General features: G+C 45.6%; 1 protein-coding gene across 10 annotated transcripts in view; it reads left to right on the top strand.

Annotated features, from left to right (window-relative positions):
* The first annotated feature begins 2,375 nt into the window (after window positions 1–2,375).
* The window catches only part of LOC132390075 (uncharacterized), a 28,329-nt gene continuing 18,051 nt past the window's right edge, over window positions 2,376–12,653 (top strand). For 5 of the 10 annotated variants that reach the window (XR_009510771.1, XR_009510772.1, XM_059962663.1 and 2 more), the window contains exons 1-2: window positions 2,376–2,577; window positions 6,126–6,290. Coding sequence is in view for 5 of the 10 variants with exons in the window: in XM_059962663.1 (XP_059818646.1) it covers window positions 2,404–2,577; window positions 6,126–6,290 (339 nt within the window). In the remaining 5 variants the exon portion in view is untranslated. The other 5 variants (XM_059962665.1, XM_059962667.1, XM_059962666.1 and 2 more) reach the window with 4 other exon arrangements.

The raw sequence follows: 12,653 nt of genomic DNA, 5'->3' as shown, positions 1-12,653 counted from the left end.
TTTCAAAACTCGAAGCCAATCTTCATTAACAAAGGACATAATAAGTTCTCTCTCCCAATCTTGTTTAATCTTTAGTGATAGGTTCTCGTTTTGTAACAAAAATAAATTATAAATTCTGCCAATGGAACCTTTCACGAAGGGATTCACTTTCAAAATTGTATCCAACAAATCAGATTCTTGTAAACATGGAATCTTAGGTAAATATTGTTGTAAAAAAGTCTAAACTGAACATATTGCAAAAAAATGTGTATGAGCGAGAGAAAATTTGTTAATGAACTCTTCAAAGATCATAATGGACCATCACAAAATAAATCTGTAAAAGAATGGATCCCTTTATTTTTCCATAGGAGAAAAATGGGGTCAGTTGTTGAAGGTATAAATAAGAAATTTCGATGTAAAAAACTAGTCATCTTAAATTGTTTAAATTTTTTAAAGAAACGAAACTGAACCCAAATCCGTAGGGATTGTTTAATAACCGGGTAAAGATTTAAATTTGGAATTTTAGAGAGATGTAAAAGTAATGGAGCTCCTAATATTGAAGTTAAATGAAATTATTTAACTGCTTTTAATTCCAAATCAACCCATAATGGATTTTGGTTCTTATCAAGACAATATAACCAAAAACAGAATTGTCTAATGTTCACAGCCCAATAATACTCTTAAATTAGGAAGTGCAAGTCCACCATCTTCTTCAGATTTGTGTAAATGATACTTATTAATTCTTGGTCTCTTATTGTTCCAAATAAAGGAAGAAATAAGTGAGTCAATTTGATCGAAATTTTTTTAGTTAAAAAGATAGGTATATTTTGAAAAATATATAAAAACTTGTATGTGGACGGATTAGCACACAACAAATAGAGAGATATTTGTAATCCAGAATGAAACGTATAGAAAAGACCGTTACATCAAAATAACCGTCGACGATGTTCTTATTCGTTGAATCCGTCCACATACCAGTTTACAGCGAAAGTGACCTGTCACGGAATACCGTCTTCCAGGGGTTACCACACAACATACCCAGGCAAGGGTTAACACAATGTATTCCAAACGCCACTCCTATGGATTATGCGAAGTGACAGCCACACACATTCGTTGTGGTTCCGTGTACCGATGATCAACCCACTCTTGTGGGCATAGGAGAGTTCCAAGCCTCAGCTGAGACTAACTGAAGCGATCAGCTTTTCCAGTCTCTCTCTTTCTCTTTATGGTTCAGTCCACTAGACTTCCTGACTGGGAGACCTAAGTCAATCCGGATCGGGATCAGCCGCTCCAACACCATCACACTGAGCACGGGGGCTCCCCAGGATTGCGTGCTCAGTCCACTGTTGTTCACTCTACTGACCCACGACTGTGCTGCAACTCACAGCTCGAACCACATCATCAAGTTCGCCAATGACACAACCGTGGTGTGTCTCATCAGCAAGAACGACGAGTCAGCTTACAGAGAGGAGGTGCAGTGGCTAACGGTCTGGTGCAGAGCCAACAACCTGTCTCTGAATTTGAACAAAACAAAAGAGATGGTTGTTGACTTCAGGAAGACACGGAGCGACCACTCCCCGCTGAACATCGACGGCTCCTCGCTGGAGATCTTTAAGAGCACCAGATTTCTTGGTGTTCACCTGGCGGAGAATCTCACCTGGTCCCTCAACAGCAGCTCCATAGCAAAGAAAGCCCAGCAGCGACTTTACTTTCTGCAAAGGCCATGGAAAGTCCATCTCCCCCCCCCATCCTCATCACATTCTACAGGGGTTGTATTGAGAGCATCCTGAGCAGCTGCATCACTGCCTGGTTCGGAAATTGCAACATCTCGGATAGCAAGACCCTGCAACAGATAGTGAGGTCAGCTGAGATGATCATCGGGGCCTCTCTTCCCGCCATCACGGACATTTACCCAACACGCGGCATCCGCAAAGCAAACAGCATCATGAAGGACCCCACGCACCCCGCATACAATCACTTCTCCCTCCTTCCCTCTGGGAAAAGGCACTGAAGCATTCGGGCTCTCACAACCAGACTATGTAACTGTTTCTTCCCGCAAGCTATCGGACTCCTCAATACACAGAGCCTGGACAGTCACCTTACTGCCCTATTGTCTTGTTTATTATTTATTGAAATGCCTGCACTGTTTTGTGCACTTTATGCAGTCCTGGGTAGGTCTGTGGTCTGGTGTAGTTTTTTTTTCTTTTCTGTGTTATTTTTTATGTGGTTCAGTCCAGTTTTTGTACTCTGTCATGTAACACCATGGTCTTGGAAAAAAAACACGTTGTCTCATTTTTACTGTGTACTGTACCAGCAGTTATGGTCGAAATGACAATAAGAGTGACTTGACTTGAATCGGCAGCATCTGCGGATTTGTCTCCGAGGCCCCGCCCACGCTCTGATGACGCAATAAGCACACTGCGCATGCTCACATTCCCGGGCTGGGCAGTGATTTTTTTTCTTTGTGTTGAAGCGGGTCTGGAGCGGTGGATTGTCCACGGGATCCGGATCGGGAGAGGGTCCTCGCCCCCTCGGGCGGCGAGCCGCGGGGGCCGGTCGGATCATTCTCTGCGGAGCGGGACCGACAAGATCCATGCGGTGAGTATTGAGTTCGGTCCCGACCGATGCTGGGCAGTGAGTCCCAGTAACTTCCCCGAACTCGCGGTCTCACCCCGCTTCCTGAACAAAACCTACCGGGGTCTGTCCGGGTTGTGAGACCTTCACCTCGAACCTGGGGATATTTTCTACGATGTGTTGATAAAAGTTGGTTCAGGGAGAAGGGTAAATGCCAAAGTTCCTGTTGCTCTATCTTTGTCATTTTAGCACATAGTAGTGTGTACTGTTAATGCTGTATCTGTGTATTGCCGGAGGGCCATCAGTGATCGTCCTTGATCCCTGCTCCCCCCCCCCCGTTCCATCTGCTTAATCCCTGCCCATCTTGTTCAACCTCTGTCCAGCCTGTATCCCACCACCTCGCTGATAAATGTCGACAATCTCTCTTCTACCGTTGCCTTCATTGTGAAGTCTTTTGCCTCACGGAGTTATTTCTGAAATCAGTGTTTGTTACCTGGAACTGCCAGAGGATTTATTTAATGCAGAATGAGGGAGGATAAAGGCAGTCACTACAATTTTAGTTTCAAAGTTACCAAACGGCCGCTGTGTTAATCTTTGCCAGACGGAAACTCCCAGTATTTAAAGTTGAGTCCGATATTTCCTGTTTTGGTCATGTTTGGAGAGGCAAATTCCCTGTTGCCAGGATCAGCCACAGGATCTGCAGGGAGTGGAGCACAGTTTTATCGCTCTCTGGTCACTTCCTCTCATTGAGAGTTAGTGGCCTCGGGAGCAGATGTAACAGACTGATAGTGGGTGGGGAGGATGTTGTGAGCATTCACTGTGTCGAATGCATTAACCCTGTGTTGGAATGCAGAGAAAACTAATGAATGTGGGACTTAAATTTGTGCAACTTCGTTCAGGCCGTCACAAACATCTTGTAATCAGTCAATAGTTGTGCATCATTTAAAGTCAAAAGAGAAAATGCTGAAACCGTTCAGCAGATCGGGCAGCGTCAATTCTGATAGTGAGTCTTCCACAGTTTCTCTTTCCATAGATCCAATCTGATGTACCGAGTTTCCAGCATTTAATTTCAATTTGAAATGAAAAGCCTGTTGTTCCTGTTAGCCTACAGGAAATGCGACGGCAAATTGTACTGGGCAAATTCTCATTTAACAATCGGATAATGATAAAATGCTTTCAGTTTAGCTGGTGGAGACAATGTGAAACGTATCCCTGCCTGCTGGTGACCCGCGCCCAGGTTTTCCAGCCCGATATCTGGCCCAGTCAGAGGTTTATCAGGTTCCCATTCTGCCATCGGTTGATGCAGGAGTGTCAGCCTTTGAACTCTGAATGGCGGACACATGTTACCGGCAGTAAGGGAGTCCTCTGAAAATTGGTGTTTGGACTGTATACCTGGGGTGTAGACTCCGGGAAGATGGAATAGTCAGTATTTGGGATTTGACCAGGTCAGTACTTCTGTAGCTGGGGCTGAATGTTCCTCCTTCCATAATGAATCAGAAGTCTCGGGTTGCTGGACATTGGTTGTGGGGGAATCCCTGATGTGGGGAGGATGTGTGAGGATTCTGGGGTCGGTAAGTGTCACGTTCAGCTGTGTGACCCGATCACAGATTGTGGCCTTGGTGAAGTGGATCTGGAGATCGGGCTGCTCGGGCTCATCAGGTGTTGAGAGAGTGTTTCTGGTCTGGTCTCAGTTGTTTGTTTTTGGGGTTCCTTTGGAGGCAATGAGTGATAATCTGAGGAGAGAATGAGGATGCTCAGAGGATGTGCAGACCAGCTAGCAGATGTTCTCACTGACATCTTCAACATCTCCCTGAGCGGCGCCACCGTTCCAACTTGCTTCAAGGCCGCCACCATCGTTCCCATGCCGAAGATGTCTTCAGCGTCCTGACTAAATTACTACCGCCCTGTTGCACTTACATCCATCATCATGAAGTGTTTTGAGAGGCTCGTCATGAGGCATGTCAAGACCCTGCTGCCCCCCTCACTGGACCCCCTGCAGCTTGCATACCGTACCAACTGCTGAACAGATGACGCCATTGCAACCAGCCTCCACCTGGCCCTAACCAACCTGGACAAAAAAGACACATGCGTTCGGACGCTGTTCATAGACTTCAGTTCAACATTCAACACAATCATCCCCCAGAAACTGATTGGAAAGCTGTGACTACTGGGTCTGAACACCTCCCTCTGCAACTGGATCCTAGACTTCCTGACTGGGAGACCTCAGTCAGTCCGGATCGGGAGCAGCATCTACAACACCAGCACACTGAGCACAGGGGCTCCCCAGGGTTGCCTTCTCAGTCCACTGCTGTTCACTCTGCTGACCCACGACTGTGCTGCAACACACAGCTCGAACCACATCACCAAGTTCGCCAATGACAGGACCATGGTGGGTCTCATTAGCAAGAACGATGAGTCAGCTTACAGAGAGGAGGTGCAGCGGTTAACGGACTGGTGCAGAGCCAGCAACCTGTCTCTGAATACGAACAAAACAAAAAAGATGGTTGTTGACTTCAGGAGGACATGGAGCAACCACTCTCCACTGAACATCAACAGCTCCTCAGTAGAGATCATAAAGAGCACCAAATTTCTTGGTGTTCACCTGGCGGAGAATCTCACCTGGTCCCTCAACACCAGCTCCATAGCAAAGAAAACACATCAGCGTCTCTACTTTCTGTCAAGACTGAGGAATGTCCATCTCCCACCCCCCATCCTCATCACATTCTACAGGGGTTGTATTGAGAGTATTGGAGCAGCTGCATCATTGCCTGGTTCGAAATTGCACCATCTTGGATCGCAAGACCCTCCAGCGGATAATGAGGTCAGCTGAGAAGATCATTGGGGTCTCTCTTCCCACCGTAACGGACATTTACACTACACGCTGCATCCACAAATCAAGCAACATTATGACGGACCCGACGCACCCCTCATACAAACTCTTCTCCCTCCTGCCATCTGGGAAAGGGCACCGAAGCATTTGGGCTCTCATGACCAGACTATGTAACAGTTTCTTCCCCCAAGCTATCAGACTCCTCAATACCCAGAGCCTGGACTGACACCTTACTGTCCTATTGCCCTGTTTATTATTTATTGTAATGCCTGCACTTTATGCAGTCCTGTGTAGGTCTGTAGTCTAGTGTAGTTGTTGTTTGTGTGTGTGTTTTTTTTTTCTCTTTGTGTTGTTTTTTTTACGTAGTTCCATCTAGATTTTGTACTGTGTCCTGTAACACCATGTTCTGGAAAAACGTTGTCTCATTTTTGCTATGTACAATGCCAGCAGTTGTGGTCGAAATGGCAATAAAAATGACTTGACTTGAGTTGAGCTTCAGGGTTACAGGAGGAAGGCAGGAATATTGTTTTGGAATAAAATCAGCCATGGTTGAATGGTGGAGCAGACTCGATGGATAAAATCACCTCATTCGGTTCCTGTGACTTATGTCTTTCAGTGAGTTTTTATTTAGGAACATTCAGATCATTATATTTGTCTTCAATCTTTAGATTTCAGTGAGCAGAAATGTTTTGACCTCCTTTGTATTGTTAACATACTTCATTATCTTTCATGTTAAAGTTAGACCTGTGGTGAGAGATTTATTGGAAGAAAAGCCCACAACTGGAAGCAAACCACGACTGAAGACGAGGGAACAGCAACAAGTGAACCAGCCCGAGGACTGAGAGCATCAACTGGAGAGAACCCATCTGACTCGGAGATTCCACTGATTCAGTCAGGAGAAAGTTTGGTGAGTCTCCTTTACTCAAACACTGGTCCTTTAGACATTACATACCTGTACAAAGGAAGGTAGGAAATAGCTGGAGTGAGACCGAATGTGCCCAAAAGTACCAGTTATGCCTCTGTCAGAACAGTTGCAATCACTCCAGCTCTGGTGATGTGCTGTCAGTATCCCAGCTCTTTAAATTCACTCACATTCCCTCAGTGTTTGTTCATTTCAAGGTCTTCCATCCTGTGAAGCAGCTTTTGGTCACTTCTGAGTGGGGAGATGGAAACGAAGGGGAGAGTTTATACTTAATATCTTTCCAAATAAAAAAATACTTTGAAATTACTTGCTGCAAACTTGCTTGAGCTTTTCTCAACAACACACTCAAAATGCTGGTGGAAGACAGCAGGCCAGTCAGCATCTATAAGGAGAAGCACTGTCAACGTTTCAGGCCGAGACCATTCGTCAGGTCAGGAGATGAAGGGTCTCGAGCTGAAACATCGACGATGCTTCTCCTTATAGATGTTGCCTGGCCTGCTGTGTTCTACCAGCCTTTTGTGTGTGTTTGAATTTCCAGCATCTGCAGATTTCCTCGTGTTTGCCCTCAGCATCACCCCTTGCTTCCTGCCATTCAGCTGTTCCCAGACTCTGGGGCTCTGTCACAAACACAATGTTCAGGAAGGTTAGTCAGATGGACCAAACAGAGTGTTTGGCTGACCTGTCCTTTTAATGTGACACCCCTGAACTCCACTTCAACTCTATTCAACTATATCTGGGAGAACTTCAATGACCATTCCTCTCAGCAAACAGCTGTTTGAATGATACACTGACTTACAGGAAGGGGTATCTGTGGTTCTCATTGTCAGGGTGTTTTGTTTACCAGGAGACAAAGACTCCTGAGTTTACACTGCAGCCGAATCCGGTTTACATCAGTCAAGCCATTGTTTATGAAAATAGTAAACAGTAGATTACTGCACTGGCTGAACCACCCAAACCAGATCACCCTGGAAAGTCCTCCCCAGAAACATTTGGGGTTTTGTGACCCAATTCAAGAAAATGGCCATGCTGCCCACTCCGTCAACAACATGGCAAATCCGGGCATGTGGCAGGGGACTTTTCCTCACACAACACTGGGTTCAGCGATGACATCTGTTATGCTTCCTTCATTATCCCCATGAAATCATTAAAAATGTCCAGTAAACAGCTTTTGAAAACAAGTTCTCACCCACATGTGCTGTCACTCTGCGCCCCCACATACCTGATGTCACGTGTGGGTTCCCCACATTGGGATCTGACATCGCGTGTGCAATTCCTTACATCACACTGGCGCAGAAACAGTTGAACTTTACTGGCTGAGGTAACAATGGTCTGACCCACCCACCCCACCCCACAGTCAACAGAGGAATTACTCTCTTCCCATTGGTGTGACGCAATGACACAAGGGATAAGGGGGCTCGTCTGTGGAAATGTCTGAGGCCATGGTGGTGGCGAGCAGATATATTCACCACTTTGGGGGACAATTGCTGGCAGACTGTTGACCTGCAAGTGGGGCTAATGGTCTGGGCAAAGTAGATTGGAGTGGTGATGGGAGCAAGGATGGACTGGTGTTGGGTATTATTAAATTACAGGATGGACATGATGGGCCAAGTGGCCTGTTCCTGGTCCTGTGTTTAAAGAGAAAGAATAACCAGACCCTTCTTGGCCCTACAGGATGTCCCAGTTGGTGTTTTAGCGACCAGTGCTTGGAGCTCAGTTGTTCCCAAACTGTGTCAACAATTTGGCTGACGGACCAAATTAAACATTTCCAAGTCAGCTCTTGGAAAAAATGTATATTTGTATAATGTTAATGACAGAGAATGTATATTTATGATTATTGATACATTTTTGTTTCCATATTTTTAATGATATAAAACTTATATTTACAGATTGTTACTGACAGAGAATCGTATAATTTGTGTTCCGTGTGTTATCTGAATGTACTTGCCTGTGATGCTGCCACAAATCGGTGTCTCTTTGTACCTGTACCTTCCCGTACTTGTGCACTTGGTAATAAATTCAACAGGACCTGAGAAATCTCTGTGAGACTTGATTAGTGATGATCATCTTGGCAGCTCGCTAGGCCAATGATAGAGATACTACAGTGTCAAGTACAAGACCTTAACAGTGTCGATGAATAGAGGGATCTTGGAGTCCCAAGTTCATCGCCCCCTGAAAGTGGCTACACAGATTGACAGGCTGGTTAAGAAGGCAAATGACATGCTTGCCTTTATTAGTCATGATATAGCATTCAAAATTCAGGAAGTTATGTTGCAGCTTCATGAAACGTGAGTTTGGCCACATCTGGAGTATTTCATACATTTCTGGCTGCCTCATTCCAGGGAGGATGTCAATGTCCCTGGAGAGCGTGCAGAAAAGGCTTACCAGGATATTGCCTGGATTCGAGGGCATGAGCTATAACAACTTGGGTTGTTTTCTCTGGAGTGACATAGGCTAGGGTGAGACGATGGAGGTGTATAAAATTATGAGAGGCATAGATAGAGAAGACAGACAATATTTTTTTATCCTGGTTGTAAATGTCTAATACAAAAGGCCATGTATTTGATGTGAGAGCGGCTAGTTTGAAAGGAGATGTGAGGTACAAGTGTTTTTACCAGACAGAGTGGAGGGTTGCTATGATGTGCTGCCCGGGGTGATGGTTCTGGCAGACACAATATTAAGAGATATTTAAATCAGCACCTGGATGTGAGGAAGCTGTGGACATTATGTCAGCAGAAGGGATTATTTGGCCATTTGATTCCTAATTTAATTAGCTGAGCAAAACATTTTGGGCCGAAGGGCATGTTCAGGTACTGTACTGTTCAATGTTCTGTGTCTTTTGTCGAGAGGTTTCAGGCAGACGGAGGCAAAAGGAGTGAGTGGGAGCAACAGGTCAGCTGGAGCCCAGTGTGAGATCACCCAGTTCTGTAGGAGAAACAGAAACTGTGTGTTTAATGGTGAGGGACTGAGGTGCAGTGGGTAGGGAGGGAGGTAGAAGGTACATTGGGTAGAAGGTGTGGGAAAAGGCTCCGAAGCATTCAGGCTCTCACGACCAGACTATGTAACAGTTTCTTCCCCCAAGCTATCAGACTCCTCAATAGCCAGCACCTGGACTGACACCTTGCCCTATTGTCCTATTTATTATTTATTGTAATGCCTGCACTGTTTTTGTGCACTTTATGCAGTCCTGTGTAGGTCTGTAGTCTGATGTCGTTGTTGTGTTTGTTTTTTTTTCTGCTATGTGTTGTTTTTTTACGTAGTTCAGTCTAGTTTTTGTAATTAACACCATGGTCCTGAAAAACGTTGTCTCATTTTTACTATGTACTGTACCAGCAGTTATGGTCGCAATGACAATAAAAGTGACTTGTCTTGACATTGTATTTATTGTAAGAGTTATTAGGTATAAGAGTGAAAATGACTTTAACGATTATTTGGACTTTGTTGAGATTGTACCTGGAATATGGTGTAAAATCCCGCTCCCCATACTAACACGGGTTATACAGACCAAAGAACAAACTGCCGGAGGAACTCAGTGGGTCGGGCAGCATCTGTGGAGGGAAATGGACCGTCAACATTTCGGGCCGAGACCCTCCCTCTGGACTGAGAGTGGACGGGAAATAGTCAGAGAAAAGAGGGGAGAGTTGGGGATGGGGCAAGAGCTGGGGAGTGAGAGGTGGATCCAGGTGAGGGGGAGGTGGGAAGGTGGAAATAATGACATGAGTGGAAGGTGAGTGGTTGGGACAACACGGGGCTGCAGAAGATGGAAATTAATTCCATGGAGGATTAAAAAACCTAGTGAGCTGGGATGCAGTCCATCTGGCCCAGTCTCTGAAAAAGGGGATGGACTGAGATGAGAGGAAATGCCTCCACTCTGAGGGTGGTGAATGTCTGAAAAACCCCACCACAGAGGGCGGTGAAGACTCAATGATCATCCTCACGTAAAACAGAGACTGGCAAATGTGTGGAGACTGAAGGGATCAAGGAAATGAGGATCGGGCAGAAACATTTGCCTGAGATGGGAGAGCAGCCAACATCTTGTTGATGGTTTGAGGGGCTAAATGACCACCTCCAGCGGATTCTCACTTGATGTTTCAGTGTTCTTGTCTAGTGAAGCTCCGGATGGATGTGGATAGAAAATAGTGTGATTCCAATGAAACCTGCACAATTCCTGTTCGGGTGGGAATTTTACGTCGGACCGGGATGGGAATCGAGCCCATAACTCTGAGAACCGGGAGGTGGAGCAATGGGGACGGGAAGATACAGAGGGAAAAATTAAAAATGTAACTGGTGTAAATATGAAATAACGTGTAAAATGCGGCAGGTCGGTCGGGCAGTGTGTGAGGGGCTAGGAACGTAGTCGCCAGTTCAGACGGGAGACCCTCCACCCGTCACATAATCCAGGTTCTCGCTCCCATTTCAAATGCAGATCTGTAGCATCTGAGGTTTTCGCTTCCGAGGCCCCGCCCCCACTCTCACAGTCTCCGGATGGGCTGGGGTTTTCTTTCCGTTCTCTGTTGAAGGGGATCGTCGACTGGGAGCCAGTGAACCGATCACTGTCTGCGGGACAAATTGATCAAGTTCTCATCGGTCAGTATTGAGGCCGGTCACTCGGGGTGAACACGACTGACAATTTCCCATCGGTGACTACTGGGGGAGGGGGGAACCTGATGTTAGGAAGTGAGTCCCATAAATTTCCTCGAACTGGCGGCCTCGTCCCACTTCCTGGATACAACCTGTTGTGGTCGTTCTGGTTATGGGACCTTCACACAAAACCGTCTGACATGAACTGCCGCTCAGCCCCTGGTGTTCTGGTCCCAGGAGCGATGTCAGGACTAAGCCCATCCGTTAAGTTGTACCTGGGGAACTTTACCTCCATCACCCAGCCCGGTAGTGGATCTAGTCTTCACCTGGATCGATGCCTGGGGTCGATAACTGTTTTACATATTTCCAGCACACTGGAAGCGGACGTTCGGTACATTGTGTCCTTGCAGACGGAGGGTTAAACAGAGTAATCGCACCCTCGGGACACTGCTCCTCGTGTATGGGTAGTTTCATCTTCCCCGTTCAGACAGGACAGTGAGATCCAGATCTCTCACGTCCTCTGGGGAGAACTGGGAAGTTTACATCATCTTCTTCTATTTCTGCGACTTGACAGCATGCAGCCAATGTTTCCCGATGTGTGGCCCTATTAATGGGAGAATTAAGTTTTTTTCATGTATCTGAGTTTCCCGGAAATCTGTACACTCCTTCCGGAATTTCTAAAGGAGCAACCCAGGCTGTCTAATATTTCCCCACGATTAAAATGGGGAATCTTCTTTTTACATGTTACCAATGTACAGTGAAACATTGTCTTTGGTGTCATCCCCACAGATCAATACATTACAACAACACATTGAGGTGATATAAGGTGAAACAAAAACAGAATGTAACAACTCATTCTGGTTACAGAGAAACTGCACTGCAGGTAGATATGTGATGCAAGGTCACATCTTGTTAGACTGTGAGGCCAGGAGTCCATCTCATCACACTGGGGAACATTCAGTTTGCTTATAACAGCAGAATGGACACCGCCCTTGACACCGTCAGTGGGAAGTATAGGCTGACTCCATGGAGGGGAGGTTGGTTTCTATGTTGTACACAGCTGTGTCCACAGTTCTCCGCTATTTCGTTCAGTTAAAGGAAGAGCAGTAGCCATATGAAGATGTGAAGTATCAGGATGGGATACTTTCTGCGGTGCATTGATAAAGTGTGTAGAGTTGAAAAGTATACCAAAATTCTTATTGTTTGTTCTGGCTTTGTTATATTGGAATCTGTTATCTCCTAGCATGTACTATTATCTCAGGATCTGTGTACTGCTGGAGGACCATCAGAGATTGCCCTTGATCCTCTTCTCCCATCAGGCTCAATCTGCTCATCCCCTGCCTATTTTGCTCAACATCTGCCCTGCCTGTATCCCAACACCTCAATGATATATATCAACCATCTTGTTCAACCTCTGTCCAGCCTATATCCCACCTCCTCAGTGAGATATATCAACCAACTTGTTCAACATCGGCCCTGCCTGTATCCCATCACCTCAATGATATATATCAACCATCTTGTTCAACCTCTGTCCAGTCTGTATCCCAATGCCGCAATGATAGATTTCAGCAATCTCTCTTTCAAACTTTGTCTTCATTGTGAAATTTTGTTTTGCATCTTTTCCAGGATATTTTTATATAGACAGGACTACCAGAAGTTTAATTGAACACAGCACGTGGCAGGGTAATTGCAGCCATTTCAATTTTAGTTTCACCGTTACAAAATGGCTGCAGAGTTAATCTTTGTCATAATTGAACTCATAGCATCTGA

The sequence above is a fragment of the Hypanus sabinus genome, unplaced genomic scaffold (genome assembly GCF_030144855.1).
Source record: "Hypanus sabinus isolate sHypSab1 unplaced genomic scaffold, sHypSab1.hap1 scaffold_757, whole genome shotgun sequence".
NCBI classification, from domain to species: domain Eukaryota; kingdom Metazoa; phylum Chordata; class Chondrichthyes; order Myliobatiformes; family Dasyatidae; genus Hypanus; species Hypanus sabinus.
The sequence above is the reverse complement of the archived record's forward strand: the minus strand, read 5'-3'. Positions and strand labels throughout refer to the sequence as shown.